Source organism: Cololabis saira, chromosome 12, assembly GCF_033807715.1.
Source record: "Cololabis saira isolate AMF1-May2022 chromosome 12, fColSai1.1, whole genome shotgun sequence".
In the NCBI taxonomy this organism is placed as follows: Eukaryota; Metazoa; Chordata; class Actinopteri; order Beloniformes; family Belonidae; genus Cololabis; species Cololabis saira.
This window is the reverse complement of record NC_084598.1, coordinates 4,578,888-4,596,896: the sequence shown is the minus strand read 5'-3', so window position 1 is coordinate 4,596,896 and position 18,009 is coordinate 4,578,888. Positions and strand designations below refer to the sequence as shown.

At 40.5% G+C, this 18,009-nt stretch overlaps 1 protein-coding gene across 1 annotated transcript in view; it reads right to left on the bottom strand.

The window, feature by feature from the left end:
• acap3a (ArfGAP with coiled-coil, ankyrin repeat and PH domains 3a) overlaps positions 1-18,009 on the bottom strand; it is a 119,927-nt gene that overhangs the window by 46,689 nt on the left and 55,229 nt on the right. The window contains exons 5-10 of the mRNA XM_061735207.1: positions 11,010-11,068; positions 10,497-10,680; positions 7,492-7,536; positions 7,255-7,350; positions 6,258-6,332; positions 2,769-2,780 (exon numbers count right to left, since the gene is read on the bottom strand). Of these exons, the coding sequence (XP_061591191.1) occupies positions 2,769-2,780; positions 6,258-6,332; positions 7,255-7,350; positions 7,492-7,536; positions 10,497-10,680; positions 11,010-11,068 (471 nt within the window). The remainder of the gene's footprint in view (positions 1-2,768; positions 2,781-6,257; positions 6,333-7,254; positions 7,351-7,491; positions 7,537-10,496; positions 10,681-11,009; positions 11,069-18,009) is intronic.

Here is an 18,009-nt window from a genome sequence, read left to right as displayed (position 1 = left end):
TTTAGTTTCACAAATCTCTCATGAGACCGAACAGCTTAGCCATCCAACGAAAAGTTAAGCTGCTGCTTCCCAACGCGCCTGGAGCTGGAGAGCTTCAGCCTCGTCTTTCTTTCCCATTTTTGTTTGAGCAAATGAGTCAAAAAACTGCTTTGAATGTCATTATTTGATGCTTTTGTTCAACTGAAGCGATCAGGAGCCCTTTTCACTAAACCTGGTCAGGTTACCTAAGAAAATGACTATGTTTACATGCAGTCAAAATTCGGGTTATTGCTAATATTCCGGTTACTTAGACATTGGGAATATTCCGTTTACATGCGTGAACAAACAGGGTTATCCCTGTATACATTGTAATTAATCATTCAGGATATCTGGATCAAACCAGCGACGCACGGAGAACATCATGACGCAATTCCCGTCTTTTCCGCTTCTTCTTCCTGTATCCAAATTCAAAACAAATGCTGCTTCACGCAACTTTTCTCTCACCTTCTTGTAAATCTTCTATCCCGGTACTTTCTACCGTCTACAAATGCAGAAATGTTCATATCCTTCATTACATTTATGAAGTGATTAGTCTCCTCCTGGTCTTGTGTTTCTCCGTGTTTATAAGAACTTCCTGGACTCAAAAGACCAGGATTCCTTGTGAACGTTTGGTGTTTAAATGCCCCAATATTCGGGTTTTAAAAAAGGAGTAACCCAGGGCTCATATTGGGGTTTTTAAAAACCAGAATATGAGCAAATTCCAGTTATTCAAAGGGGTTATTGGTGTTTACATGGCCGTGCAAAACCGGGTTATTTCCAATATTCGGGTTTTAAAAGGGTTATTGATGCATGGAAACACAGTCAATAGTTCACAGAGAAAGTGAGGGATACAAGGAAACCGTGTCTGCTGGGACTTCCACGTCTCCTGAACATTTACATCCGGCTTGTAAGTTACTGTGATGGGAGGAAAACTGTTTGATTACGGCAGTAATGTTGAATGTTGGTATATTTAAAGGATTTGACCAAACTGATATGATGGAAAACCCACATGTGAAATGTCTGAGTATGTTATGAAGAGCGGAGGGGGAGGAAGAGCATCCTCTGTGAAGCACACACACGCGTTATCCCGGGGGAAAGACACGTTCACAGGAAATAACAGAAATGCATCTGAAGGAAGAAGAGCTTTGCTGTTGTACGACTGTCTCGGTTCAATAAAGCAGAAACAAACAACCTCAAACGCATAAAAGTCTGTTGACTTGATGGCGACGCACACACACACGCCAAAGATTCTGTGTAAACTTCACAAATCTGAGAGACGCATCCCCATTATTTAAGTTAGTTATAGTGTGGTTTTGCTCACTGGTGTCACAAAAATCAGTTAATTCACCAAAGTAAGCAACCTACAAACAAATGCATGAAATAGTGATGAGATATTAATGAAAACATCAGAGTGCACCTCCAGGCAGTAAAAATAACCCATCCCTGCGCAGGGGCAGGAGGCAGCAGCCTGCTGAAGCTGATGGAAACGCTGAGAATATAGAACAGCGGGCCGAGCCCACGCTCCCCGACAGCACTTCTCCATTAAAGCTGCGGTTAAAAATAAATGTCTCCGGTATTTGGGGCTTCTGCTGCACTGAGCTCCCCGCCTGCACTTTAGCTCTCGTCCCCCTGGTTTCTGCTGCGTGAGCTCCGGCTGGTCCGGTCTACGTCCACCTCTGGCTGATAGAGTCAGTGCCAGACGGAGAACAGAAACACTAGGACTAAAAATCTGACAATATTCCACAGCTTTAGTGCCACACTTCAAAATAAGAACATAGTTATTTTGATGCGGTCTTGACCCGGTCTTTGTACGTTTTGACCGTATACAGGACTGTCTCAGAAAATTAGAATATTGTGATTTTCTGTAATGGAATTACAAAAACAAAAATGTCATCCATTCTGGATTCATTACAAATCAACTGAAATATTGCAAGCCTTTTATTATTTTAATATTGCTGATCATGGCTTACAGTTTAAGAAAACTCAAATATCCTATCTCAAAAAATTTGAATATTCTGGGAATCTTAATCGTAAACTGTAAACCATGATCAGCAATATTAAAATAATAAAAGGCTTGCAATATTTCAGTTGATTTGTAATGAATCCAGAATGTATGACATTTTTTTTTTTTTTTTTTTTAATTGCATTACAGAAAATAAGGAACTTTATCACAATATTCTAATATTCTGAGACAGTCCTGTAGAAAATCTCGTCAGTTGTGTGAAATAAGACCTGGAAACAGGCATTGTGGCATAGAATTGTCAAATTGGTTTAATTCACCGTACAAATTGTTACAGATTACTTTCTAATACTGTATTTGACCCGGTCTTTGTACGTTTTGACCATATATAAATGTAATTCTTGCCATTGTAAGAATGAGATGAACCTGCTGGATCTACTGCCCTTACCTTTTAACAACTTGTGCTTTTTATAATTTTACCTCTTTTATCATTTTATTTCAAGTGTATTTGTTATTTACTGTTTAATTGTGTAATGTTGATGCAAAGCACTTTGAATTACCTTGTGTTGAATTGTGCTGTACATATTTCCTTGCAGGAAAAGCTTATTCAGCAGTTAGTAGATTCACTCAATCCTGAAAGCTTGTAACAGCCATACGGACCATCAAACTACCATCAAACTACTTCTGGTGTTTCTCATCGTGCAGTACAAATGATTTAAGTCCCCGCTATGTTTAGCTGCACTGCTACCCCCCCCCCCCCCACTTGAGATGGAACCAGAGAGTTACTCACCTGCATGAGCGTCTGATGGACGGAGGAGGAAGGAGGAGGAAGGAGGGACCAGGCACACACGAGCAGCAACAAAAAAACACAAGAAAGAATTAGTGTCCAGCAGCAGAGTGGTTTAAATGAGGATAATATGATAATCCTGCAGGTTTGGGTTGCACCTCTGATCCCCCTGCTCGCTGGCGTTCAGCCGCAGCTCTGCAACCTAAACATCTTCACCCAGACATTCAACCTCAGTCTGTGGCAACGCTTCTGTCCCACTGCACGGATGCATGAAGTGTGTTAACAGCTCTGGCCCAAACGGATCAATAAGTGTGCGAGCGTGCGGCCCACCCTTCCCCGGGGGTGTGTCTGCAGCCCAGACCCCGGGGCCGGGGGAGAGACGGCGGCTGGGGCCGCCTGGCAGATGGCCCGCTGATCCCGGGGTACGGGGAGCCGCGCACCGGCCTTCTCAAAATAACGCTCTCTGAATTATTAAAGGCCGCGGTGCAGAGAGCGTCCTGACTCCCAGACCTGCAGGGATGCAGGACGCATCGCCGGCAGCAAGTTGGACCCGTGATATCACAGCAGCGCTGCCGATCCTCCCACCATCACACACACAGATCAATATCTACTCTCCTGGAAGCCGTACTTGCTTTTTACGGAACCCTCAACTCCTGCACTCGAGTTCAGATGCAGATTCAGACGGAATTTACTCAAAATTATTTTTCTAGACAGCTTTTTCGACTATTTATCTTTTTATATTAGTTTTCTTATTCTAAAACATACATGCATGACTGTTTGTTTTCTCTCAATGGAACACTTAAAGGGGACCTATTATGGCATCTAATACCTATTTTAAACAGGCCTTGAATGTCTTAAAAACAAGCTTTTGATTGTTTTTGCTAAATAAATGAGAAATTCAGCAGAATCTTATTGGCTCGTAGATCCACATCACACTGGACGGATCATCCGGGCGGCTGTACAGACACTGCAGAATGTGGTTGCTTTCCTCCTTCTGGAGACCACTTTATATATGTTAAAGCAAGAAAAAACCTGTTTTTCATAATAGGTCCCCTTTAAAGGACTGGAGAGCTGGTCGTGTCAGGCGTCCGAGGCAGTTTACAGAAGAAAAAGAGCTGATATTGGGACAGTTTGGAGTAAAACGTGACTTCTGGAGGCATGAAATCTGCATTTATCCCTGGAAATGTCCTGCATGAGGACCAAACCTGTCCCGCTGTATCGGGCTTCACAGGAAAGCCTTGCTCTTGTTCCTTGATCTACTAGCTGCAGACCTGCTGCAGCACAGCAGAGGTTTTCTCCTGACAGCAAGTGTCCTGGTCGTGGATTATGTAGTCTACCTTTTGGGAACGGGCGACCTGGTCGGCTAGACGACCCCGAGTCTCAGCTGAACGGAAACATGACGGGAACCGCGAATGTCTAAATGTAAATTAAATCCAGCCAAATCACGGGGAGACTGTTCTCAGTAGATCTAGACCAGGGGTCGGCAACCCGCGGCTCTAAAGCCGCATGCAGCTCTTTAGCGCCACCCTAGTGGCTCCTGGAGCTTTTTCAGAAATGTTTGACCTTTTTCTTTCTTTCCTTTTTTTTCCCTTTTTTCTTTTTTTTCTTCCTTTTTAATCTCGACATTTTGACTTTTTTCTTCAACATTTCGACTTTTTTCCTCGACATTTCGACTTTTTTCTCGAAGTGCATAATGACAAAAAAAATCTTCCCCCAGTTATAACTAATACAGAAACATGCAGCATGTGTTGCCTTCATTCTAAGGCTGATACAAGACTTTTCATTTTTTGTGGCTCCAGACATATTTGTTTTTTGTCTGTTTGGTCCAATATGACCCAACATTTTTGGGTTGCCGACCCCTGGTCTAGACCTATCAGGTCCAGCAACACTTGTACGACGCAGAACAATCTCTTGGTTGATCAACATGTTTCCGTTTGTGGCCAACATGGTTTCAACGTGACCCCCCCCCCCCCCAACCCCCAATCATACAAGTTAAAGTCAGCGTTTTCCATGTTTAAACACGGTTTGAGGCTCCAGCTTATGCATCAGCACGTGTATGTGCTGACAACTGCCATCTACAGACATGCAAAGTAGATTAATATCTCTTAAAACACTTAGTTCCACCTGATTTAAAGCTTAAATCGATGCCTGGCCTTTGTTAGGGAGCTTAATCAAACAGCTCCCAGCTGCACAGGTCTAATCCCCCCAGTCACAGACGCCGGGCAGCAAGTGGCCCGCCGTCCTAACGACATCATAGCGGCCGCTCAAACCTCTGGCCGGTTCTTTTTTTTTTTCTTGTTTATTTCGTTAAAAAAAAAAACAAGAAAAAAGACAAGAAAACAAATACAGGTGGGCATTCCACCACATAAAGGAAAAAACCAACATCAATACATATTTAAAGTTACATGTTCGAAAACGAGTGGGAGGAAGAATAAACGTATTTAATCCCACCCCCTTTCCACAACTAAACATAAATTATATGTCTGTATTTATTTTTTTACTATACACTAATTTGTATAAATATATATAGCATTTTTACAAAAATAACCTGTTTAATACAAGATGTAAGCTCTATCATAAATATAATGTAACTATGATATAAATATAATGTAACTATGATATAAATATAATACGTATCTAAGTATATAAAACATACAAACTAGTGTTGTCCCGATCACGGCATTTTCTAAAACATCGGTATCGGCCAAAAAAGTCGGGACATACCTAGTTATTAATGTTTTTAATATATATTAAATCGTTTTATAAATCATTGCATTTAACAATGAAGTAAGTGAAACTAACATGGTTTACATGTTTGAAATCTGTTCATGTTCATTAAGCTGCTGCTATTCATTTCATCCATTCAGAATGTTGCACTAAGGTTAAGCCAAAAAGTATTTTAATTTTCTTGTGTTTGTGAGTCTGACTGGATGTCATTAAACTACCTCTTTTGGAGTTAAATTTATTTATTTTTGTTATCGCACTATTCTGCACTTTTTGTTTTAGTTTACAATTTCATGTTTTTACATTTTGTGGCACCAAGTGCTGATAGCTTTGTTGAAATAAATGTCCATGTTGTTCTCCAATAGACAATAAAGGAAACTTTTTTTTTTTTTTAATTCATTGCCAAAATGTATCTGATCGGGAAAAAGTATCGGAAATGTATCGGGAGCCAAAAAAAGTGATCGGATCGGGAAAAATCGGGATCGGCAGATACTCAAACTCAAGTGATTGGGAGCTAAAAAATCCTGATGGGGACAACTCTAATACAAAGACAACATGACAGAATAGCAGAACACACACAGCTGCTGATCTTTAAACACAGTCTTCACTTTTATACCTCAAATAAACCATTTCTTTATATTTCTTCTTAAATTGTTTTACGTTTGTACATTCTTTTAACTCAAAATTCAAACCATTCCTCAGTTTAATTCCACAAACTGATACACAGAACCTTCTGGAGTTGATCCTGCTGGGCCGTGGTCGACTCACCCGCTGCTGGACGGTGGCGTGTTTGTGCTCCATCTCCCTCTTCTCCATGGCCGAGTCGATCACCAGCTGGTCCAGCTACGAGACACAGACAAACAACTCCTTTAGCGGGACCGTTTCATGTTGTAGACAGTACTCGAGTTGTAAAAAAAAAATCAGGGGGGATGGTGGATTTTATCATATGGGGACAGATAATTTGTGCTGATTACAAATAATATAATATATTACAAATAATAGCAGTGACCAAAACAGCTGCAGAAATACTGCAGGAATGACATAGCAGCAGTTAAATGCAGCCTTCTGTAAGCTTTAAATATCCACTGGGCTTACATCAAATACATCAAAACACAACAATAAAAAACACTTTTCTGAACTTATCAATATGACTCTGTCCTTCACAGGAGAAGTAACATGGATCACTGCAAAAACTCACAATCTTAACAAGAATATTTGTCTTATTTCTAGTTAAAATGTCTCATTTTAGTAAATAAAATCTCATTACACTTAAAACAAGACTCATCACTGGAAAAAACAACAATTTTCACCTGTTTCAAGTAGATTTTCACTTGAAATAAGTAGAATTTTTTTTTTTTTGTAATGAGAAGATAAATCTTGTCCCACTGGCAGATTTTTCTACTTATTTCAAGTGAAAATTTACTTGAAACAGGTGAAAATTGTCATTTGAAATCCTGGCGCTGTGATCTAAAAGAGAGAAAAACCTTCCCTCTGGATACTGAGTCAGCGGAGCTCCTTTTCTGGGGACCAGAACCCTGCTGAGCCTGAACCAGATCATAACCCCCCCCTCCCCCCAGGTGTGGACATTAAGCCCCAGACGTGATGGATGGGTCACTGCACCCACTACTGTTACTGATCTGATCCCTCCATCGCTCCAAAACTGCTTCAATTTGAACTGGCCAGATTATAAGACGGATATTTATCGTTCCCGAGTACAACCTTCATGTTTTCCAGAGGGCTGATTTACTGCCCCCCCCCCCCTCACCTCAGCGGCCAGCTTCTTCATGTAGGGGTCCAGCTGGTCCAGCAGGTGGAAGCCCTGCTGGAACAGAGAGTGCTGGGCGTGCATGAAGGACAGCATCTGTGGAGACATGAAGCAACGTGAGCATCAGCTCTGCAGCACCACGGACATACAGGTGTGTGTGTGTGTGTGTGTGTGTGTGTGTGTGTGTGTGTGTGTGTGTGTGTGTGTGTGTGTGTGTGTGTGTGTGTAGGGACTTACAGCGTCCAGGATCTCAAACTTCTTCTTTGCTTGAAGGACATTGATCTGCCGGGGAAAAGAAGACAGAAACATGTTCATGCATTTTATTGCATTTACAACGCTGCTTCCAAGAAGAAGAAGAATATTATTGTATTGGAAGTCAAAAAATCCAGCAAAAGTATCTTTATGGTTTAGTGATCTGACGCAATTCATACAGTTGAAGATAAAATATACTCCCAGGGGGTCCAGGGACACATCTTTCTGTCTGGGATCCGGTGTTACTGTATATCAGTAAACTTAGAATTGCCCACTTAGATACGGCATGGCAGCCACTTACACTGGTATTTGAGATGGGATTAAATCATGTGAATCGTGTTTTGTTTAGTGCACGCTTGTTGATAGGCCATTATTTTCCTTTTGTGTTGTGTGTATGCGTTTGTGTGCGCGTGTATGTATATGTATGTATGTATACAGGACTGTCTCAGAAAATTAGAATATTGTGATAAAGTTCTTTATTTTCTGTAATGCAATTAAAAAAAAAACTAAAATGTCATACATTCTGGATTCATTCTGGATTATTTTAATATTGCTGATTATGGTTTACAGTTTAAGATTAAGATTCCCAGAATATTCTAATTTTTTGAGATAGGATATTTGAGTTTTCTTAAACTGTAAACCATGATCAGCAATATTAAAATAATAAAAGCTTGAAATATTTCAGTTGATTTGTAATGAATCCAGAATGTATGACATTTTTGCATTACAGAAAATAAAAGGACTTTATCACAATATTCTAATTTTCTGAGACAGTGGATATTTATGTGTATATGTATGTGTGTATGTATGTATGTATGTATGTATGTATGTATGTATGTATGTATGTATATATATATATATATGCATGCATATGTGCAACTTGCTCTATTCATCATTGGTCTATGTTGTTTTATTTGTTTTTTTTTCCCCAACAGAATTGGAAAAATTCAATTCTGTTGGTTAGGTGTCCAACCTGTTTTGGGGATGGGAGGGTGTTAAAATATAAAAATTAGCGTTGTAATCCTTTTGTGTCTGTATCCATGTCCTGTGCTATTAATGCTCAATAATAAATAACATTATTAAAAATAAAAGAAACATGTTCATGACCTGGATAAGACCAAGATCATCCAGCACACGGTGCTGGAGACCAACAAGTCCCAACCCGCCCCCTCTTCCTCCTCATGTATAACAACACCATGAAGCCTATTTTAAGTTAACGCTGGCAGGGAATAACCTCAATATGTCCCGCTGCCCCCCCCCCCCCTCTTGTTTCATCTATGCTCCATCAGACAACACAACCCTGGAGGCGTTCCAGCAGGATTCCAGCAGGATTCCAGCAGGATTCCCCTACACTGTCCATGTGAACTGATGCAGACCAAAAGGACAGCTTGTGCTACGTTTAAGACACACTTGCATGGCTGATAAAATCCCCACAACTTTGACCTTCGCTGCTACAAGACACTTTCAATAAAGACTCTTTAGGCTGTCTGAGCGACACGGGGGGAGGTTGTCAGCAGGGACGACGAAGAGAGGAAAGTAGTGATGCACCGATTGTTCGGTAACCGAAATTGTTCAGCCGAAAATGGTAAAAAAAATACTTTCGGTGTTCGGTGGAATAAGTGGGGGAAAAAAACGAACAATTAATAACGGCGTTGTAATATAGGTAAATAGACTGGCCGCTCCCGTAACTGTTGCACCACAAACATAAATCGTTGGCCAACCAAAAAGTAAACACATAAGAATTTTACCTAACATTCACCAGGAGGTGGAACCAAAACAACATAATGCTGGGAAATTAAAACATGTTCAGTCTTTTATGTTCAATAAATATTTTCTACCTTGTAATTAGATTTTTTTTTTCTTGAAAAGCATGCCGAAATCAAATCAAATGTATTTGATTTATGTTATGGTGAAAAAATTGGCAAAATAAATGAAAAACTGCGAAGAACCATGTTCGGTATTCGGCCAAGTGTTTATTATTATTTTCGGTTTCGGCCACAAATTTTCATTTCGGTGCATCACTAGAGGAAAGAGTGATCGCTGAAATCTCTCTCTTCTGCTTCCGCCGGCAGTTATGGAGAGGGGTTAAACGTTGGAATAAACTCCCGCTGCTCGTCCCGGTGATGGATGGAGGGACGGACGCAGACGTAGCTGCAGGAGCTACGTCCTGGTGAGCCCGGATTCATGAGTCTGACCGCTAGGAATATCAAGTAACGGCACTTTCCCACTAGTACCTACTCAGCCCGACTGAGTAGGTTCTTTTCCACTAGGGGTCTAACGTGCCGAGTAGATACTTTTCTGTATCTATTCTGCCGAGGTTCTAAGCTGCTGAGTCAGCTGTATCTGACGTCATCACACTACAGACCACCGATTGGTCGGGGGGTTGGAGTCAGACGTCTGAGTCAGGATGTGACATCAGAGAAAGAGACTCTGACGGATTCTTGTTCATTTTATTCAACATCAATGGCAGCAAAAGTCTGTTTCATGATCCAACTCTGAGGGTCAGATGTTCATAAACCTGGTGCTGAGGACAGAATTAAAAAGGGATGTAGACGGAGATAAGGAATGACCAGATCTACCAGGAGCTCTGTCTCTTCATAGCTGCTCACGGCTCCAGCTGACTTTTAAGCAGCGCCGAGACAAACTAACAAAAAAAATTAAAAAGTGTCGCCGCTTGAAGCTTCTCTTACTCTCATTTTTTAACTTGATATCAAACACAAGCCACAGACCCAGCAGCACATCTATCATCTCCTCCAGGTTCTACATCTTTAGTGTTGTTGTCTTCTCTGTTTAGATCACACAATCAAATACGTCACAGCAGCTTCTCCAACCTCCTACTGCTGCTCCAGGTGCTGAATTGTTATTGAAAAGAAACTTGGCTGAGTTGAGTTGACTAGAGCCGAGTAGGTGCTAGTGGAGAAGCTCCATAATGTTAAGAACGAGGACACCAGAGTGCATTTCATTGTCTCCCTGCGCCGCGTGTCCCTCACCTGCAGGACGTAGTCCAGGGCCAGGTGCCGGAAACACTTGCGGCTGATGCTGAGAGAGCTGGTGGCTTCCTCCACCTCGTGAGGCTTGTTCTTGGGCGCCTGAGCGTTCTTCACCTGGGCGATCTCCATGTCCTCCCGCACCCGGTCAAAGTGCTTCTTTGTCTCCTTAAACTTCCGAACATCCCTGACACACACACATAACACACACACACACACACACACACACATAACACACACACACACACACACACACACACACACACACACATTATTACAAGCTCAGCTGCAGATTGTTAAAGTGACTCCAGCTGCTTTTGTTCGTGTCATGATCCGTCTCTGGCAGCATGTTTGGGCTGCAGTAACTCGCTCAATATTTAAACACATCAGAAAGGTTTGCAGGGGTAAAAAGGACATGCTCGCCTTTTTAAAAGGTTGTGGACTTTTGCCTTTTTTCCCACTAAAGCTGCATGTTTTTCTACACTCGAGCTCTTTGGGAACTGCAGGGATACTCACTCTTTCACAAAGTTGTGCAACTGTTGCTTCACAGACCGCTGGGCTTGGTCGAATAAGATCTGGAAAGGATCAAAAAGGGACACGTTAATGCTTCTCCATCACCCATTTCATCTGCATATACAGAAGCCAAAGAATGCAAATCAAACATTACATTCAAAAGAATAATAAAAGCCAGTTTGATGAAGAAATATAATAATTGTTAAGTTAGGTGGGTTTTCTTTTTTTTCCTCTCTCTCTCTTTAGCACCAGTCATTTTTTTTCTTTGAATCAAAAAAGAATACGACTGTGTTTGACGACGTTATTTTATAACTTTGTTGTAGTTTTGTTTTTTTTGTTTGTTTTTTGTTTTAAATTACGTTTATTGGAAAGTGTTTTTTTTATTGCGTAATTTGTTTTTTTATTATTACATTAATTGAAATTTGATTTCTTAGGAAAAAGGGACAGATACAATAAGCTTAGTCTTTTTCCGGTTCCCTTTCATTCAAGGAAAGAGATTTGTTGTAATTATATTGAACTGTTTTTTTTTTTTCTTTTAATGAATTAAATAAAGAATAAAATTAAAAAAAATTAAAATAAAATGAGAGAAGGGCATGGGCAAAGACACCAGGCGGAGCAACATACTGAACTGAATCGGTTTAAGAGCCAAACATTTACCTAATTCCAGCTTCTCAAAGATAAAGCTGTGCTGGATTATGATCGTTTTTATACACAAAGTCACAATTTAAATGTAAATATAATCAGCTCATGAACAGTTTGGGGACTTCTCTGTCGCTATATAAATAAAATAACATTTAATTTAATTAATATTTTATTAATAAAGAAATTTAGGAGCAAATTTAGGATCAGTGAAATATCTGATATGTTTCATCGAATCAGAATCAGCTTTATTGGCCAAGTTTGAACATTGGCCCGACAAGGAATTTGACTCTAGTTATTTGGCTCTCTGTACCCAGATTTAAGAAGTAGCAACAGTAAATAAACAAATGTGGCACTTATTAACATGTATACAATTAAAAAAGTGAAAGGTGCAGCAGTATGAGGTAGATATGATTATTGGAAGGTGCATTGTTACAGCATATGATAGTGTTATTATAATTACTGTTATTATTGCACAGTGGTTGATTTCTCTGAGACTATGAGTTATGAGAGTTCATCATAATAATATCATTATTAAGTGTAGTGGAGCTCACATGTAACTTAACTAGTATAATTATGTGAAGCAATAAAAAACACAAATTGACTCAAACTGTATTTACAACATTGCATTTCGACATTAATCATTTGAAGTGTTTTAGATCAGGGATTGTCAACCGGTGGTCCGCGACCCCCCTGGTGGTCTGTGACGGTATTGCAGGCGGTCAGTGAAATTGTAAATGGAAAACAATAATAATTAAAAAAAAATATATATTTAATTTTTAGACTCAATTTATTTTCCATTTACTATTCATTTTTTTTGAATAATTTACCCATCCAAATTATATCAAATGAGTGAGAATGAACGTTGCAATATTATAAGCGCTCTTGGCTTCCTATCGTTCATTTTACATTGACTGTTTTTTGTTTATAGCAAAAGGTGCAAATACAAATATACACTGATGCAAATAAATAGCCTATATAGACCCATACTCTTATTTAAAAGCAAGGTGCAAAATAAAACAAACATCCCCAAAAGCAGTTGGTCCCCGAGTTGCTTATGGTTATAATGGCGGGGACTGGGACAAAACCAGCTGAAAACCTCTGATTTAGAGGGATTGAACTCTGTTCCTCTTCCGAGCCTGTATTGGCCAACAGAGGGCGACAAAACCCCTCCTTTCCCATGAATCATCCCGGGATGACAAACGGCATGAGGCAAGGACGCCTGTTGGAGTGAAGGGACGGGGAATGTCCAACATCCTCTCTGACACAACAACACACGGCCTTGGGCCTCGGCCTGGATGATCTAAGACCAGCAGCCTCCTCGTCTCTGCAGCCGTCACAGAGCATCGCTGCATCATCCTGCATCATCCTGCTCTGCTAAATAGGTCACTGAGGCGGAGGGGCGGGGGCGGGAGAAGGAGCTGCTGGAACCGTGTCACAAAAACACACTCACTTTCCATTCAGGGTCCACGAGCATCGTCGCTAGACTCTAACGTCTAACATAATCCAGCATGTTGTGTGGAGAAGATTTCAGTTTAAAACAAAACAAGTCTCATCGTTGTTTTACCTCGGGGACAAAAATGTACTGCAAGATGATTTAGAAAGCGCTCTATTGTTTTCAGGGAGAGTAGTGAACAGAGAGAGATTATCTAGTTTAATGTAGCCAGTTAAGACTTGAAACTATTTCTCGGATGGAAGTGGTGACTTTTACTGGGTTTCTGCAGCCGCAAAGGGGAAGCCACATGTTTGCTTTGAGGGTATTTAAGGCTAGTTTTTTTTTTTCACCCACTGGATCAAAACAAGTTTCCCTCCCATAACAAAAGAAACCTTGGCTGTAATTGCTGACTGCGCCAGACTGCAGCCAAGTGCCTTATGCAACGCTCAGAAACCTGCAGCCTCTTCAACAGATGCACAGCTTGACCGCACATGCCCGTGTTTCTGGATGCAGTTTAAGAATCTCCTCATTGACACCAGACGGTATCTGGAGTGCAGGCCGTCTCCGCACAACGCGATCCAACCTGATCCAACCTGACTGAAATCAAGCTCATTTGGCCCATAATAATAATATTAATAGAGATTATGAGGTTTTGAGGTTGGTTTATAGCAGCGGTCGGCAACCCAAAATGTTGAAAGAGCCATATTGGACCAAAAACACAAAAAACAAATATGTCTGGAGCCGCAAAAAATGAAAAGTCTTGTATAAGCCTTAGAATGAAGTCGAAATGTCGAGAAAAAAGTCGAAATGTTGAGAAAAAAGTCGAAATGTCGAGAAAAAAGATGAAATGTCGAAATTAATGTTGAAGTACGGTACAATCTCAAGAAAAAAGTCAAAATGTTGAGAAAAAAGTTGAAATGTCGAGAAAAAAGACGAAATGTCGAGAAAAAAGATGAAATATCAAGATTAAAAAGGAAAGGAAAAAGGAAGAAAAAAAGAGAAAAAAAGAAAAAAGAAACAGGAAAAAAAAGAGGAAAAAAGAAGAAAAAGAGAAAAAGAGGAAAAAAAGAGAAAAAAAAAGGTCAAACATTTCTGAAAAAGCTCCAGGAGCCACTAGGGCGGCTCTAGAGCCGCGGGTTGCCGACCCCTGGTTTATAGTTTTATTCTGATCCCCATTAGCTGCAGCAAAAACTGCAGCTATTCTTCCTGGGGTCCGACACATAATACACAGTACAAGACAAAAATTAAAGCAAACCTAAAGAGGTAGTAAAGGAAAAGAAAAATAGAAAAGTAAAAAAAAAGGAAATACTACAAAATATACTTTAGATTTCTGTCAAATAAGACCAGTGCTCCTTTTGACACTCACATTAAGGTTATAGTCATTCCGTTAAACATTTTAATGCATTTACAATACAAAAATCATACATTCTTTAAATAGCATCAACCAATTCAAACAATGTATAGTCAGAAATTTTTTTAAGCGTTTAAGTTATGATCACTTATCGTGACTTGAACCAATGACCATTTTTAGTAAACCAATAACAATTTAATAATAATTAAATAAGTTTTATATGTATTTATTTAAGATATGTTTCTTTACTAATAATCAGTCTACATTATAAACACTGAAATATGTTGCAAATACTGAGCAAACACATCTTTCAAATATTATGAAAGAGATCTATGATCTTCAGTAACTGATTCCTAATCATTAATACACCATCTCCTAGCTTATCTAGTATAGCATTTCCACTAACTGCTATTGGCCAAACTGGGCCTTGAATTGTATTTGTGCAGCAGCCGAGGGGAAGACAACGTGCTGGATGTCAGTGAGGTCGTGAAGTTCACGCATGTTCACTCTGAGATGCTTCGTCGTCACTAATAAAACCTCAAGTGCCCTTAACGCTCCAGTATTTAGGACCCCAAACCCCATTTATTCTAAATAAGTTGGAACTAGGGGTGCATAATATTTGCATTGACGTCACTTCCCCATTGGACCAGCCCCCTTACTCACACTGAGTGGTAAAACATCAGCAAAAACAGCTGCAACTAGTGGAGAAGACGGGATAACAGCTGATTATGGGCTTAAATTAAAAGGCAGTTGGACTTGACAGTGACCCGTACAGTTACCCCAAGAACCAGTGGTCCATGGACATTAATATTTGGTACAGTTACCAAGAACCAGTGGTCCATGGACATTAATATTTGGTACAGTTACCAAGAACCAGTGGTCCATGGACATTAATATTTGGTACAGTTACCAAGAACCAGTGGTCCATGGACATTAATATTTGGTACAGTTACCAAGAACCAGTGGTCCATGGACATTAATATTTGGTACAGTTACCAAGAACCAGTGGTCCATGGACATTAATATTTGGTACAGTTACCAAGAACCAGTGGTCCATGGACATTAATATTTGGTACAGTTACCAAGAACCAGTGGTCCATGGACATTCATATTTGGCCATGAATCCAGTTTCCTGATATTTATATGTACTTAATTTTTACGCCGGGGAAATACACGAAGCAAAGCTTGAAGGCTTACAAAAGTCTTGACGCTTGGTCCGACTTCAAGGCAGGATTTGTTGTAGAAATTAAAGTGGTGAGGACACCGAACTTTATGATTTGACCGTTTAACGTTAGCTACCCAAAAATCCAACATTACCTGATACAAAATGGGAACCACAAATCCACGTTTCGGTGTCTGGAATCCAGTTGTTTCTGTGAATTGCAGCGATCCATTTGTCTCTCTCAAGATTATTTTAACTCTGATTTCTTGCTAAATCTATGAGTACAGTCGATCGCACAACAGCTCTTTCCCATTTTAGATGTTTTCCAGTTGCTCAAACCGAAAGATTACGCTGCCACTCAGTCTTTTCCGACACTCAGTGGGCGTACAGTAACCCGCTGTGAAGTTGCATCTGTGACATCATGCACATTCCCTCTATACAAGCTGTCATTAGTTGAAAATCGTCACAGTGATTTGGTTTGATATGTGATCAAACAGTTCAGTCTGAGTTCTTCTTCGTGCGTTCCAGCTAAATCTGAGCCCAGATTTCTCTGCTGGCGTTTTTTTTGGCTCTGGGCTTTCCCTCCCGTCATCACTATCTCCGGATAAATCAACATCTAAACTCCCAGACGCTGAGGCTAGTCATCTAGTCAAACAGACGACCCACATTTAGACCCTAAACACGCGGCGGTTGGAAAATACTGTATTGTTTTTACAATATTGATATTGCGATCAAGATAAATTGTTGCCACATGGTGCAGCTCTAAACACATGATGATACGATCGGTCGTGGACGGTAAATTACAGGTGTTTCCCTTGTTAATGCCAGTAGTTTTTCTACCATGAAATTTCATATTTTACTTTGCAAAAACATGTTTAGATCTGAAGTCGTATAGAAAAAGATCCAGAACCGAGCAGCATCCTCCTTAAATAATGATGATATTTGAATATTCAGGTGGTATTAGGAAGATTTCAGAAAATGGTGCTAAAACAATCATTTCCTTACTGAAAATGCTGCTTGTATTAGTGCAGATTTAACCCCCCGTGTGTTTTTCAGTTGGGTATTTGAAAGGATTTAGCAAACACGTTAATTAGCGAGCTTGGTGATGCTGGTAAGAGGATGATGTTAGATGGAGTCAGTTTAGTCAACTCCACTGTTTTCTAATCTCTCTGCTCAGATAAGCTCAGTGAGGCCTGAAGCTTCACACATTACTGCTAAAGTACGAGGGTGGAAATGATCTCTCATCCTCCTCAGAAACTCCAGCTGGGGACGACCAGCTCACAAAATCAGAATTGGAACCAAAAAATTTATAAAATGCCAGTGCACATGTTTAGTAAGAGCTTGGCGCGTGCTCACTCGGAGGCGGGAACATCGTTTTATTTCATGAACAAAGAATGTAGATCACGTCTGCAGGCGGGAGTGTGTTCCTACTGGCTCTGCTTTGTTCTCCTCTTTCTAAATATAACCGAGACAGTCGCATCTATTGTAGGGATTCATTCATTCAGTCGGAGCATCCTACTGCACAAGCAGAAGCAATCCTTTCAATATGCTTTAAAACCAAGAAATCTAAATGAAAATGTGTCTGAGGATACAAAAAAAAAAAAAAACGAGAATTCAAAATGGGTAAAAGTCAAAGTCTACCTGTGATGCCTCACTGCTTTCCAATAAAAGTCTTATCCTCCATATATCAAACATGAGTCACTAATTAAGTGTTCAACTTAGCAGTAGCAGCGCAAAAGTCTGTTTCATGATCCAACTCTGAGGTGCAGATGTTCATAAACCTGGTGCTGAGGAGAGAATTAAAAAGGGATCTAGACGGAGATAAGGAACGACCAGATCTACCAGGAGCTCTGTCTCTTCATAGCTGCTCACGGCTCCAGCTGACTTTTCAGCATCGCAGAGACAAACAAACAAAAAGCTCTCATTTTTTAACTTGATATCAAACACGAGTCACAGATCCAGCAGCACATCTATCATCTCCTCCAGGTTCTACATCTTTAGTGTTGTTTTCTTCTTCATTTAGATCACACAATCAAATACGTCACAGCAGCTTCTCCAACCTCCTACTTCTGCTCCAGCTGAATATTTATGGAAAAGAAACCAGGCCGAGTTGAGACGAGCCGAGCTGAGTAGGTTCTAGTGGAAAAGCTCCATTAAGCCCCTTTTCCACTAGTATCGCTTCTCCTCGGTTCTACCCGCTATGGCCCCATTTTGCGCTTTCGCACTAGGGCTGAGACGGGTAGAGCCGCTCCAAGTCGATACTTTTTTCTGTAACCATTTCAGCCAGGTTCTATAGCGGGCTGAGCAGGGACTATTTCTGACGTCACCACCCTCCTCGCCACTGATTGGTTGGGGGGCGGGGGCGTCAGACGTTTGAATCAGGAAGCGGGAGTCAGCGCGAGAGCGACCCGCGGCT